Genomic DNA, 12,890 nt, shown 5'->3' with positions numbered 1-12,890 from the left:
CCCGGGGCCGCGGGGGCTGCGAAATGGCGGCCCTGGCCCCGCCGCCCTGCCGCATGGCCCGGGGGCTGCTGCGACAAAGTGTGGAAAAAAACACATCAAACAGAGCCTTTTTTCCTCATCAGAACACTAGGGTTTGGCAATTGTGTGGATTTCAGAGGAAGTGCGGGCTTTATTTTTTTATTATTTGTATTTTCTAACCAGAAAACCCCAAGTCACTAGGGGCGTAGAACCAGTGCTCAGCCAGGAACAAGTTTCCATTTTCTGTCCCAGAAAACATTTTTTTGTGTGTGCGTCGAGAAGTGGAATTCTGTCTAAAAATGTTTTATTGGTGCTGGCCCCAGCACTGCCTGATTTTTTTCCCCTTCGTTCAGCTAGAAGTTTACTTTTACAGTGGAAATATACTTCCCAAGTGGCTTTAATACTTCGCTTGTTTACCCTAAGCTGTGCCGCAGCGGCTTGCCGGCCTCATCCCCACCCTTTCCCCGGGCCCCAGTCTCATTCTAGATTGCATGTCCCTGGGACTTCATCATTAAATGGAATTAAATTAATGCCTGAATTAAATAATGACTGCAGAGGGGATGAGCTTCTGGAGCCTCTCACCCCGCTCTGAGAGATCAACATGCAAAGTTTTGATTTGCAATAAACAAAGCCCCTCATCTGTGCCATCATTTTGCAGAAAAAATAATAATAATAAAAATATATATATATATATATGATTGTGCAACTTCACCTCACCTGATGTTGCTGTCCCCCTCCATGTTACCTGTACCTTGTTGCATCTCCGTTTTGTTTGCAGATGGATGTGCTAAAGGTGATGCTGTGTCTGTGTCTGAGACAAGCTCGCCAAATCCCTTTAAGAGGGGCCTCACTGTGAGTCATCCATAATGTAAACTGCAGCCACTTCATTTGCATTGCCAGATTTAAAAGATGTACTTTTGCCTTCTGGAGTGCTGCTAACTACAGTAATTTATGAAATGTAGGCTGCCTTTTGGAATACATTTGGCAGCAATAGCAAGGTTAGCACAAAATGTCTTGTGTCTGCCTGGAGCTGTACTGTTGTTTTAAAACAGCAGCTCTAGAGGTGTTTCCCCATTTGGTGAGCCTTTCCTTAAATGTATATACATACATAGTATAGGCACAGAGGGACAAATAGGTTCCTGGCTGGAGGGAAGATAAGAGGAAAACAGTCCTCTGGCAGGTGAGCAGGAACAGATACGAGTAGGGCACTAAGCAGGCCCAGGAAGGCATTGGACAGGGAAGCCAAGCATAAACTGTGGATGAAGGCTACCACTTCTGTGTAATGTAGTCTGGGGTGTTGGGGTGCACCAACAGCAAGACTCTGAGGGTAATGAGGAATAGGCAAGAAAAAGATGTGCAGTAAGTAGTGTCATGGCCTGTTTTTGTAAGGGTGGAGACAAGCAATGTATGACATGGATTTTTTCTTTTTCTTTTTTTTTTTTTTTTTTTTAGCCAGGATACTGTTGATGGCCAAGGTTACTTCAGAAGCTGTCTGTACCCTTTTTCTCCTTCCTGTCTTTGCAGAAGGTGAGTATCAGACACTACAAAGAGCCAGGGATGAGCTGCTTTTTTCTCTGCTGACTGAGAACAAGACTGTTTGCACTGGTGGTTATGCTGGTGTGTTGGGATTTTCGCTATTGCTTGGCGACAGCTGAAATAAAAATAATGAGTCAGACTCTGAAGATGAACAGATGGTAAAGCGTTTCGCCCTCGCCAGTGTGAACTAAGGTGGCTTGAAGAGGGGTGGGGAGGCTGAGATGGAGATCTGAGCAGCAGCACGGGCCATCATCCAAGCAAGCACACCATCCAATGCGTGGACTCCTCTGCAGAGATGGCCCCGTGCCGCTGCAGGAAGCCAGCGCATCCCCCTGTGGGGGAGCTGTGTGTGAAAATGCAAACCATTTTCAGCCCCAGTGCTGGGAGCCTCATGCTCTTGTCTTGCAAATAAATCTGTCATTGGCCTCTATCTGGTAACTGCTTCTGCTGCTCACTGGCAGGCTCTGGCCCCAGCCCATGCACTAAAGGCTTCTGCTGCTTCTGTGCATAGAGACTGGGGTGGGTGTCTGGCAGAGACTGCCTGCCCCTCTCCTTGGGGCTGTAGGAAACTGGCAGGTGATTCCCCAGCCGGCACCACAGGCCAGACAGAGTAATCAGATGCATTTTCTCCATCACATTCACACAGAATGAGAGTGGAAGTCTGGTGTGGCCGTGCTCAGCTGGTGCTGGAGTTCCTGGGGGGAAGTGGGGAAGGAAAGGAGCATTTTCCTGTAGGCAAAAATCAAACGTAGGGTAGTGAACACCACTCTGCCAGGAGAATGCAGTTGCACCATGCCAGAACGGGTAAAAGCAGAGGGAAGGGAAGCCTATAAATAGCCTCAAAATGCGGTGGAGTGAGTGCTTGAGACTGCTTCTCTCTTTCATAGAACTTTGCTTACCTCTTTTACCTTGCACTTTCCTTTGGTCCTGGCCCACCTGCAGGCAGTTTGGATTTAGTCCAGTGCTCTCTACCCATGTTGATGCTTTATTCCCCCTAAGATTACATAAAACCAATTCCTGTGGAAGGAGTTTTCTTAATGAGGGCAGGTCATGAAGCTCTGTATCAACCTGATTCTTCACAATAACAAAGTTATTGCCTACCTGTACGGAGATTTGCAACTCTTTTCTGCTAGAGACACTACATGCGTGAGCGGGAAGTGAAGTCCTGCAAAGTTAATGCTTTCTGCAATTATTTCAAATTAAGAAAGAAAGAAAGAAAGAAAGAAAGAAAGAAAGAAAGAAAGAAAGAAAGAAAGAAAGAAATGCAGTTGGGAGCCACTGTTCATTTTGATTTAGCTACAGAATATTTTTACTAAAAAGCCCTTCTCCTAAATCTTGAGTCTTTTTTCTATCATTTGCCACAGCATGCCTGATGCTACCAGCAGAAGAGAAGAGCTGAAAGAGGTCATTTGTAGCAGCTGAGGGCCTTGAAGTAAACCTTTTGGAAAAAAACTCTTAAAACTCCTCAGACCTTCTGTTAGAACATGGCCTGTAGGAACTCATTAACTGACACTGCATTGTAGCTGACACAGGGCTTTGCATTTAACCCCACTAAACCTCGCTGGAAGGATTCTTACCGGTTGACTCGCAGCCTGCAGGCAGGGTGTTGTACATGAAGTCTCACTTGGCCTAACACCAACATCTTTTCAGAGCTTACCAAAGCTGTGTTTGAACATGAGGGAATGCACTAGTGAAACAGGCCAAGAAACACACACAAAAAAGGAAAAAAAAATAGGTGTGATTAAACTCTAATTAGAAATGTTACTTGCAACCGCTGGCACTTGAGCTGGTTAATGTAAAGCCAGTGGAGAAACGCCAAGCAATCCACCTTTGCATGCCTGGTTGCAAAGTTACGTGCCCACTTTGTTGTATTTGCAAGTGTGAAATGTGAAATGCATTTTTAGCAGCTGGATGGTGTTTTCTTTTTGCTTCAGTTCCCTGGACTCTCTGAAAGGAAAGCATCGGGCTGCTTGCGTCAGACAAGCTGCCAGAGGTTGGCTGAAATGTTTCCACCAAGAGCGCATCTTTATACATCCACCATCCTGCTGAGCTCATGCCCTATGCAGGATAGCACAATGCTCTCCAGGCTGAAACCGAGGAGCGGTCAGACAAAAAAATACACAAATTAACACTGCACCTTTACTTTGGTTCAGTATGTACAGAATTTGGGGATTCTAGCCTGTGCTTATCACTTAATCAAGCACTAGTCATGTAGTTAATTACGTTCGCCTCTCCCCTTCAGCACCTACTGATACGCAGCAAAGGCAACTGTGGTTCAGAGCAGGAATCTGAGCACAGCAACTAGCACATCCTTCATCACTGAGCCAGGCAAGTGGAGCTGGCAGCTGGAGAACAGGGAGGGTGCTTTCCCCTGCAGCAACCTCTGCTGTAAACAGCTCTCCCATGAGAGAGCTGGCTTTTTTTTTTTTTTTTTTTTTTCTCCCCTGTGGGAGTACAGCAAAACATAGTTAGAGCTTAGACAACATCTAAGTACAGAATGGACATCGGCAATTTATACCTTTGCTGTTAGTCCCAGTTGTCTTAGTAGGAAACAATTAGGCACATTGCTACTTATAACACAATCAGCCCAGAGTAGGCTTAGGAAATAGAGCTGGCCAAAGCAGAAACACTTCCAAAACCTCCCATGAGAAATACTCTACATTTTTTTTTTCTAAACACCTAGGAGAGATGGGTGAAAGAGAAGAATTCCACAGGGAAAAGCCCAAATTGGTATAGCTTAGAAAAATTCACACTGTAATTTTTTAATTTGCATAAATTCTTGTTTGAAAAAATAAAAATAAAATCCACGGTAGTATTCCTAGGAAGCTGAAGTTCTTGGCCCTTCAGTCAGCCCTTGCCCCTAAGTCCTTCAATCCTTTGGACAAGAAACATTTTTCCAAAAAAAGCCTAAGCCATGGCTGTTGGTGTAATATGAGAACAACTGGGCAGCAGGCTTTCCACCCACCCTTTTCCCTCACAGTGGTTTATCTGTGCAGCCTCACATGCTCCTACGCAGGACTGCTGTTCTCCACTCACAACCTGTGTCTTCAATTAACAGCACCTTAAAAGGGCCTGGTTTGCCCATTTCCCTCTCAGCATCTCAGCCCCACCAGCACATACAATTCATCTGGCTCTGAGCATGGGTGTTAATAGTCAAACCTGAGGTGCAAACAAGGTACAGCATTTAGCTGGGGAAGGTTTAAGATTCTAGCTATGCTTCCAGGCTGATGTCCCAAGGCACACAGCCTGGATGCCAAATATGCGCTGTGCTTTGCCAGTTTGTTTCCACTATGGCTTTTCTTACTGTTGAACACTATCCTGAGTCTGACAGTGACTCACATCAGCTTAATCTTAGCTCTGAAGAGGTAAGAATAATTTCATACCCATCTGGAACAACAACACAGCACCACAATCCAAATGTTCTAAGGCATGAAGCAAAGAGCATCATATTCATGGGAAACCACCGAGAAGGTCAGCTAAGGACTGCATTCCCTAAAGCAGCCCGAATTCTGCTTTGACACAAGAGAGAGAAAACCCTGCTCCCTTGGAAGACACCTCAGAAATCTGTACGCGATGGAAAGAAACAAGATCTGACAACACATCATTAAAAATCGACTTACAAGGGAAGGTTTTGCTTTGTTTCTTTTTTTATTATTATTGTTTTTAAATCTCTTTTTTTTCTTTCTTTCCAGAAGTCATTATGTCCGACTCCATTAACATTCAGGTAAACAAGTGAAAGAACAACAGATGGGGATGATCTCGTAGCACAGGCACAGCCGCCAGGAGCAGGGAGCAGGGCTTGCCTTCCTTCGCGGCAGCTGAACATCGCTCTCCCTCCCTCTCTGCACAGGCAATGGCCAGGGGCCATCGGGGACAGCCATGCTTCAAACGCAGCGAGAAGTCCAAGACACAGCAAGAAGGAAAGGCGGGTGTGGGATCACAGCACTCGGCCTCCTCCCTCACTCTCAGCAGGGCTCTCCCCTGATGGTGCAGAGGGGCAGGCGGCAGCAGCAGCAGCAGCGGTGGCCTTACCAGACCAGCCACAAAAACAGCCCAGCCCCTGGCTGGATGGCAGTTGAAGGCATTTTGGGCTATTTTCGGTCACTTTAAAAGCCCCATGGGCATGCCCAGTACTGCCACCACAGCCCCTCCCCTGAATTTCAACACAGCCACCCCATTTTGCAATACGCATTAGCTCCCCCACAGCTGTGCCCCCTTCCATTGAGGGGGGCACAATTGCAGCAGCCACCGCTGCTGGCAAGCAACCTCTCTGCTGTCCCTCAGCACCATTCTGGATGCGTCCCCAGCCTGCCACCCCCCTCGCTGAGGCTGGAAAAACCCATGCTGCTGAAGCCTGGTTCACAAAGCATCCTGGTGTCAAGGTTAACTGGTTGTAAAATTGCAGCGGTTCATCACACTATGCACACGATGAGAAATGTTTATTAAATCGATTTTTGTTTTGTTTCTTTAAAAAAAAAAGGCAGAAAGAAGTTCAACACACTGCTTTGTGGCATGCTCCACAGTATGAAAAAATCCCAAGCATTCAGTTAAGCTGTCAGTGGCTCTGTTTGACCTTTCCATGTGGTCTTTGAACTTAGACCTGGATAGCTCACTCTGCTTCTCCCCACCTGCCTCTCTCCTCCCTGCTCAGGCTTGCAGCCATTTTTCTCAGCTGCCACTTGCTCCAGAAATATGCTTCCTCAGAGAGGGAAGGTTTGTATTTACAGCCCTCAATTTCATCTATCATCCGTTTGGGATTGACTATGCAGTCAAACATGGGGACCCTCAGCTGAATTCCACAGCAAGCATTACTGTCCCTGCAGAACTCCTTCAGATCTCCCCAGGACATTCCCAGCCCTGGCCACTTCCCTCCTGTCCAGCTCTGGTTCCTGCATCCACATGGACAGGAGGTGGCACAGGGCGCTCTCCTCTGAAAGGAGCCAAAGAGCAAATGGCAGCCAGCGTGGCACATGGTCTGAGCAAACACCCTGCTCTTCTTCCTCCCACAGCCCTGACTCCCTCTCCAAGCACCACTTTTCTCCCAGTTGATCCTGCCCAGGACAACATAGACCCCCAAAGCTACAACATCCAAGGACGTGCCCGACCTGCACTGAGTTCTCTGCAGGGAGGACCCAGTCCGTCTTCAAACAGAGCTTCAGCTACTCACGCAGCATCAACTGAATACTGAACAATATCAAAAATATGGTATAAGGAAAGAAAACAGAATTGAAATGCTTAATGGCATATTTATACACATTTATCAACAGTCAACAAAAAAGGCGGCAAGTTACACATCCATTCTGTATGCTAACAATCCTGATGCACATATATGTAAACACACATGCTTGGTTGATGCATATACATATAGCCACGTAACAGAGTAGATGACCTGAAGGAGCTACGCTGGGGAGCAGGGGAAGGGATTACCTATTGCAAAACCAAGTCTCATTCTCCATGTGCACAAAGTGGACATTCAGGGCAGTGTTGCTTTTAAGGCTGTTTCTAAGGCTGATTTTTTTCTCCAACCCACTCAAACCAAAGATCCGTTGAAGCACTTCCTCCTCTTACCTAGCACAATTTCATATATATACCCCTATATAGACTTTTCAGAAGGCCCTATATACTAAAAGGTAGGAACAGGAAAGGGGTGAGTAGAAGGGGAGAAAAGCCTCTGCACAGATCAGCTTGCCTCAGTGCAGGAAATCTCCTGTCCCCGTTTGGCAGGGGCCATGGCACCCACATGCCATGGACAAGGTGCTAGTTTATAATAGTCCCGGGTCTCTCTCCCTGTCTGATTTGGAGCTCTTAATTGCAACTTGAAGGTGAGGGGGAAAGTGAAATGCTTTAAGAAATGGAAATATTCCTGAAGTGAGGAAGGTGATCGTGGGTTTTAACTCCTCCCCTCCCCTGCTTCAACGTGGCAAAGAGCTGAGAGATGCTAGCATTTCCAGCTCAAATGCTCCTACGGCTAAGGAAAAGGCTTTGCTTAAAAATATATATCTATAGAACTATACACATAGATCATCTTTTTAGAGACACTCTGATTTTTATTACACAGATCCTGGGTCACTCTTCCCCTCTATGTACACAGTAACAGAGTGGCATACAACAGAGGCCACGCACGCGTAATTGGCAATCAAAGCTTACCAGGGCACAAAAAAGTGTTTTAACTGGTGCAATCTTAAATCCTGAATTCCCTTGCTTTGATAAGCTCATCTCCTGCTGTTATTGTAACTGGAAATGGAAAGTCTTAAGAAATAAGTAATTATTTTGTTTTCAAAATCAAGTTACAAAATTTTCCCAGCAACATTACAGTGTGTGACGATATGCTATAAGCAAGGAAAATTTCATTGAATAGGAGAGTGATGTAAAGATGAAATTTAAATATGTACGTATACAGCTGGAAATCCCCCCAAAGTCATCCTGCAATATATAAATGTAGGACTATTAAGGTTAAGGACTTTCCTTCATCTTTTTTCTTTTTTTTTTCTTTCCCTAATATCACTTGTATCTAGGCATCAGCTTAACATTGGGAACTTTGTACAACACTAGTCTCTCCCAAAATATTATGTCTATAAAGAAACATTTAACAAAGTTAAAAAAAAAAAAAAAAAAAGTTGACTTAGTTTTCAGGTGATTGTGTTTGAAAAATTGTGACTAAAATTCACCCCCAGCAACTGACCCTTAATGTTATGAATATTTGGAAATGAGCCAATTTACAAAGTTATAACCCCCAGGGGAAAAAAAAAAAGCGCAAAACATCCGCACTCTTCAGAGAATGCAAAAAATTGTGACTTCTGTTACGAGTTTATCTAGTGTTGCAAACAGTATCTGATAGGAGCAATCCACCTCTATCTCCCCTGGGAAACATCACACCAAGACGATTAGGGCTGCTTCCTCTCCTCTCTCCCAGGCTTGGAAAAGCCAGGGAATCAGGGTGATGGTGGGAAAAGAGATCTTGCTTCATCAAGAAATCCTGCTTCATCATCAAATTATATATATATATATATATAATAATATATATATGTATATTAAAAAAAAAACAACAGTCCGTGCTGAAAAAGAGTAAAAACCAACGCAAAGATTTTTGAGAACAGGCTGCAGCCTTCCCCTCTGTACATCCTCCACCAACAATATTTCTGATTTTTTGGGGTGGGGAGAGGGGAGGAAGGACTGGATCTCCTGCTACAGCAGCTTTCCCTATCACACAAAACTGATGTGTAACTAACTCAGCCACAAGGATATGGGAAAGTTTTATTTATTAAAAAAAAAAAAAAAGTACTTCAAAAGAAAAATGATAAGTACTGTATGGTAATATTGGAAGTATTTATATACATAGGTTTCTTTGTCTTTTGTTGAAATGTCTCCTGGTCACTTGGTGGCACTTGGGGTCCCCTCCAGCGCCGTCCGCCCTGCTCCCCCCTTCCCCTCACCGGCTCTCATGTCTCAGTAGACGGAGCTGTTCCTTATGCCACAGCACAGCACCATGCTCAGGATCATTTCGAAGATCTGTCAGGAGACACAACGCCACTGGTGAGGTGCTGACCTGTATGACGTGGGAGCTCCCCCCTCCTTCAAGCTAGGGATTAGGACAACCTCACAGCCTCTGGTCTTCCCCCAGCCTCCTCTCCACATAAGCACTCTCATGCCAGAGATAAAAGCAGAGATGATACATCATTGCTGCTATTTTTTTTTTTTTCAGGGATCAGGCCATTTTGACCTAAGATCACCGATACCAGTAAGTCCTGGATAGCAAATTCCTTCCTGTTGCAACGCTTACCATGATCACGGCGACCACGATGGCTGCAATACCGATCAGGTACAGCTTCCCGGAGAAGAGCTCGTCAATCTTTTTGTGGCAGCTCAAGTTCTGAAGCACAGAAACACTGTGGTCACAGACCTGCTTTCCTCCCATACCCCCTTGGGCATACAAAAAGGGAGGTCCAAGGTTCCTGCTTTCCCCCAAGTCCTACTCATGCTTCCAGGCTTATGCCAGGCCTTGGCTGTAGGAATTCCCACTGGACGTCAGCCCTCTGTAAGCCCCTCAAGCAGGAACAGCAAGGGGAGCATTGACACGAACCTCTGACAGCCCTCTACACAATCCCCAGGTACATGAAATCTCTGCCTGGTACCCAAACCCTGAATAAATCCCCAAAGTTCCCTGGCAGCCAAGCTCCCTCGCAGAAGATGTGCCAGGGGAAGAGCAGCCAAGCCTACCTGAACCAAGACTTTCTGTAAGGCCTTCGGGCAGAGGTCCTCTCTCCACAGCGCAGGGATTACTCCTATTGCAGTATCAGGACCACAGCAATCCAGCTACAAAGAGGAAAAAAAAAACAACAACAAACCAACAGGTTAGCAGACAGCACATGCTCTTTTGCAATGCTCTCCCTGCCATTAAACACCTCCAAAAGCCACCTAAAACTAAAGAGGCACCTTGGATGGGGAAAAAGAAGGGGAGGGGGAAGAAACAATTTTCTAATTTCATTTTTTTTTCTTCACATGCAATGCAGCTGCTTCCAGCACTGATCCCAGACACATCAGGCCTGGCATCCTGGAGGAGAACAAACACGACTCCCTCCAGAGATTTGCCTCCTGCTGAGCAGAGATCTCTAATTATTCCTCAGAGCAGCATTTGTCTTTCACTGAGTTTTACTTAATCTGGAGTGCTGAGGTGGATCAAAAACAACTTCATTAGAGCTCAGCCCAGACTTCCTAGCACAGTGCTAAAGACAAAATATTTAAGAGGGTGGAACTCTTTTACCTGACCCCTAAGAAGAGCTACCTCTAACAGGCTAAGACCTAAATGAAGCATTATATTCTTTAGACCTTGATTTTCCTATTTGTTTTCCTGACCCGGCTTCCTTCTCCTTCCTCCCACATTCTCAATTTCCTCTGGCTGCACAAAATTCTTGTGTCAAGGAGAATTTTGGCACAGTGCTCAGAAGACAAACAGCAAAATTTCAGCACCCAGTTCATTCCTAAGCATTACGTATTCAGTACTGTCTTCACTTCCCACCCCAGGACAACTTAATTTCTCTTCCTCTGGTGAGGAGCATCTGAAACACAGTGGCAGCTGCTCCTTGCCGCTCACCCCACATGGAAGTTAACACCCCGACAAACCCCATGCAGAAGTTAACCACGTGCAATTCGAGGCACTGCAGACCCCATTCACCAGCTTGGGCTGAGCATGTGTGGCCCAAACAGAGCATGCAGCGAGACCTCTGACATCTCACCGTTTCATGAAAGGTCTTCACTACAGCCTTCCCGTTGTTCGCGTCCGAATCTGCCATGAGCGCCTGCTGGAACGCTTGGTCGTAGAACTGCTTCACATCTTTGGCTATCTAGGAAAGACCGCAAAAAGTCTCTTTCAGCCAGGGGAGCATAAGGAAACCCATCCAGTGGATGTGCCTGAACAGGGACGGTTCCCTCAAATGGCACTTGCAGGTAAACAAGAAGTTTTAAACAGGTTCAGACGCTGCTAATTCACCCAGGTGAGTGGAGAAAGGCTTGTCTTTCACGGGGTTCAAGTCCCTCCAGCCACAGCATGTTACAGAAAGCAAACATTAAGAACCTCATTCACCAGCCAGAAGGTTGCAACCAAATTTGTTTCAGTGCTCTGCGAGCTCTCTGTAGTACGCAAAGACAGCCAAGCCACAGAGGTTGAACCATGAGCTCTGAGACAGTCTTCAAGCTGTGTGGATTGTTATCACTGCCAGGAACTCAGAAACGGCTTGTTCTTAACTACCAAAGGCATGGAAACCAAACAAGCAAAGGGTGGATATCAGTAGATACAGGCACCTCAACCTGTCTGGCTAAGAAGGGACAGGAAGAATCTGGGAGAGATTACACACTAAAGTCTAGTTATGTGGCTCATTTGCAGCTGGAGGTTTTGATGCTTTTGGATGGGTGGCAAAGTCCTGCTGGGTCTCTACATGGAGCAGGACACCTCCATCCTGTAAATGAGAAGTCACATCCATACCCCAGCTCTGCCACCTGGCCTGGTAGACCACAGACACCCACAGGGAGTCGACGCTCCACGATGAAAAAAAAAACACCCAACCAACCAACCAAAAAAAAAACCAAAACCAAAAAACCAAAAAAACAAACCCCTAATTTTCAGAGAAACTGACCCTGTGGCTTCTCCTCTGACACTCTCCAATAATTTTCAAGGGAGATGAAAGGAGGACATGTGAAAGAAGCAAAGGAAAAATATGAACAAGTATGCAATGGAAAGCGCTTTCCAGAACATCTGCTCTTGGCAGTGCACACTGGATTAGCACACGAAAAACGAGACTGCAGCAAAAAGGAGCATGATTTCAATCAATTATCCCAACATTTCTCCATGCTCAAAAAAGTTTGCTTTGGAGGGCAATACCCTGTGAGTAAACCATTTGATTCTGGTAAAGGGGGAAAAAAAAAAAAAAAAAAAGCAAAAGTACTTCTCGCCTTTCACTCTGTATCTAAAGCAGCTCTGACAAGGCGGGATCACGGAAAGAGTGCCTGCAATTTTGTGGAACAAAATCCTTTGCCTTCTCCATTGGGAGATGACTGTCCCCCCAGACTATTGGCCAGGGCTGTAAACCCAAGGGGGCTTCCCACTTTATCCACTGGGTGTCCCCTGAGAGTGACACAGTGTGGCTGGGAGCACCCAGCACTTCCCTCCCAGCCCCTAGTGCGCCTGAGATGCCCTCAGCCACGCTGGGGGAGTAGCAAGCCGCTTGCCTTGCTAGCAGTGACGTCCAAACAGCCCATTCATTGCAGCTGAAAATGCAGACAGAGCCAACTAATTGCTACCATTCATTTCGAAGTGCAAAATTAATTTTAGGTGGCTGAGGTCATTCCTTTCGCATTGGCAAATCCTACACTTCTCTGCTTTATGCTCTGATATCCAGGTGCCTTCTCCCTGGCACGGAGAGCAACAGCCACAGGCTCCCTCCTTACCCAGCCTTCATTTTTCTGTCATTTCAATCGCACATCTTGGGCTCCTCAGGATTCACAAACTAACATCTGCAAAGGTTAATTAGCTCGCCGAAGTTGCTAGGGAACAGCACCCTGCTTGCATAGTAATACGGTTAGCCACGGAAGAGTTTATGCTGGTGAAGTCATGCTCTCCCGTGAATCACTACAAGGATGTTTCCATTCACAGCCGAGCTGGTCATCTGTGTCCTAAATGCAAGTGAAAGCTGAGCCGGCCACCACCTACTTCCACAGCTGCCTTACATTTCATTGTAAACACATTTGCTGCTCCACCACCAAGCCTAACATAGCTGTGAGCAGAAGTAAATCCCCTTCTCTCCCCAAACCTGCACTGACCAAGTGGTGGACACCCAGCCCTC

At 46.0% G+C, this 12,890-nt stretch overlaps 1 protein-coding gene across 1 annotated transcript in view; it reads right to left on the bottom strand.

Moving 5' to 3' along the window:
• Positions 1-5,978: 5,978 nt before the first annotated feature.
• CD81 (CD81 molecule) overlaps positions 5,979-12,890 on the bottom strand; it is a 31,120-nt gene continuing 24,208 nt past the window's right edge. The window contains exons 5-8 of the mRNA XM_068683471.1: positions 10,788-10,895; positions 9,772-9,867; positions 9,335-9,424; positions 5,979-9,063 (exon numbers count right to left, since the gene is read on the bottom strand). Of these exons, the coding sequence (XP_068539572.1) occupies positions 9,001-9,063; positions 9,335-9,424; positions 9,772-9,867; positions 10,788-10,895 (357 nt within the window). The 3' untranslated portion in view covers positions 5,979-9,000. The remainder of the gene's footprint in view (positions 9,064-9,334; positions 9,425-9,771; positions 9,868-10,787; positions 10,896-12,890) is intronic.

The sequence above is a fragment of the Anas acuta genome, chromosome 5 (genome assembly GCF_963932015.1).
Source record: "Anas acuta chromosome 5, bAnaAcu1.1, whole genome shotgun sequence".
NCBI classification, from domain to species: Eukaryota; Metazoa; Chordata; class Aves; order Anseriformes; family Anatidae; genus Anas; species Anas acuta.
Note: the sequence above shows the minus strand (reverse complement) of the source record. Positions and strands in the feature narration are given on the sequence as shown.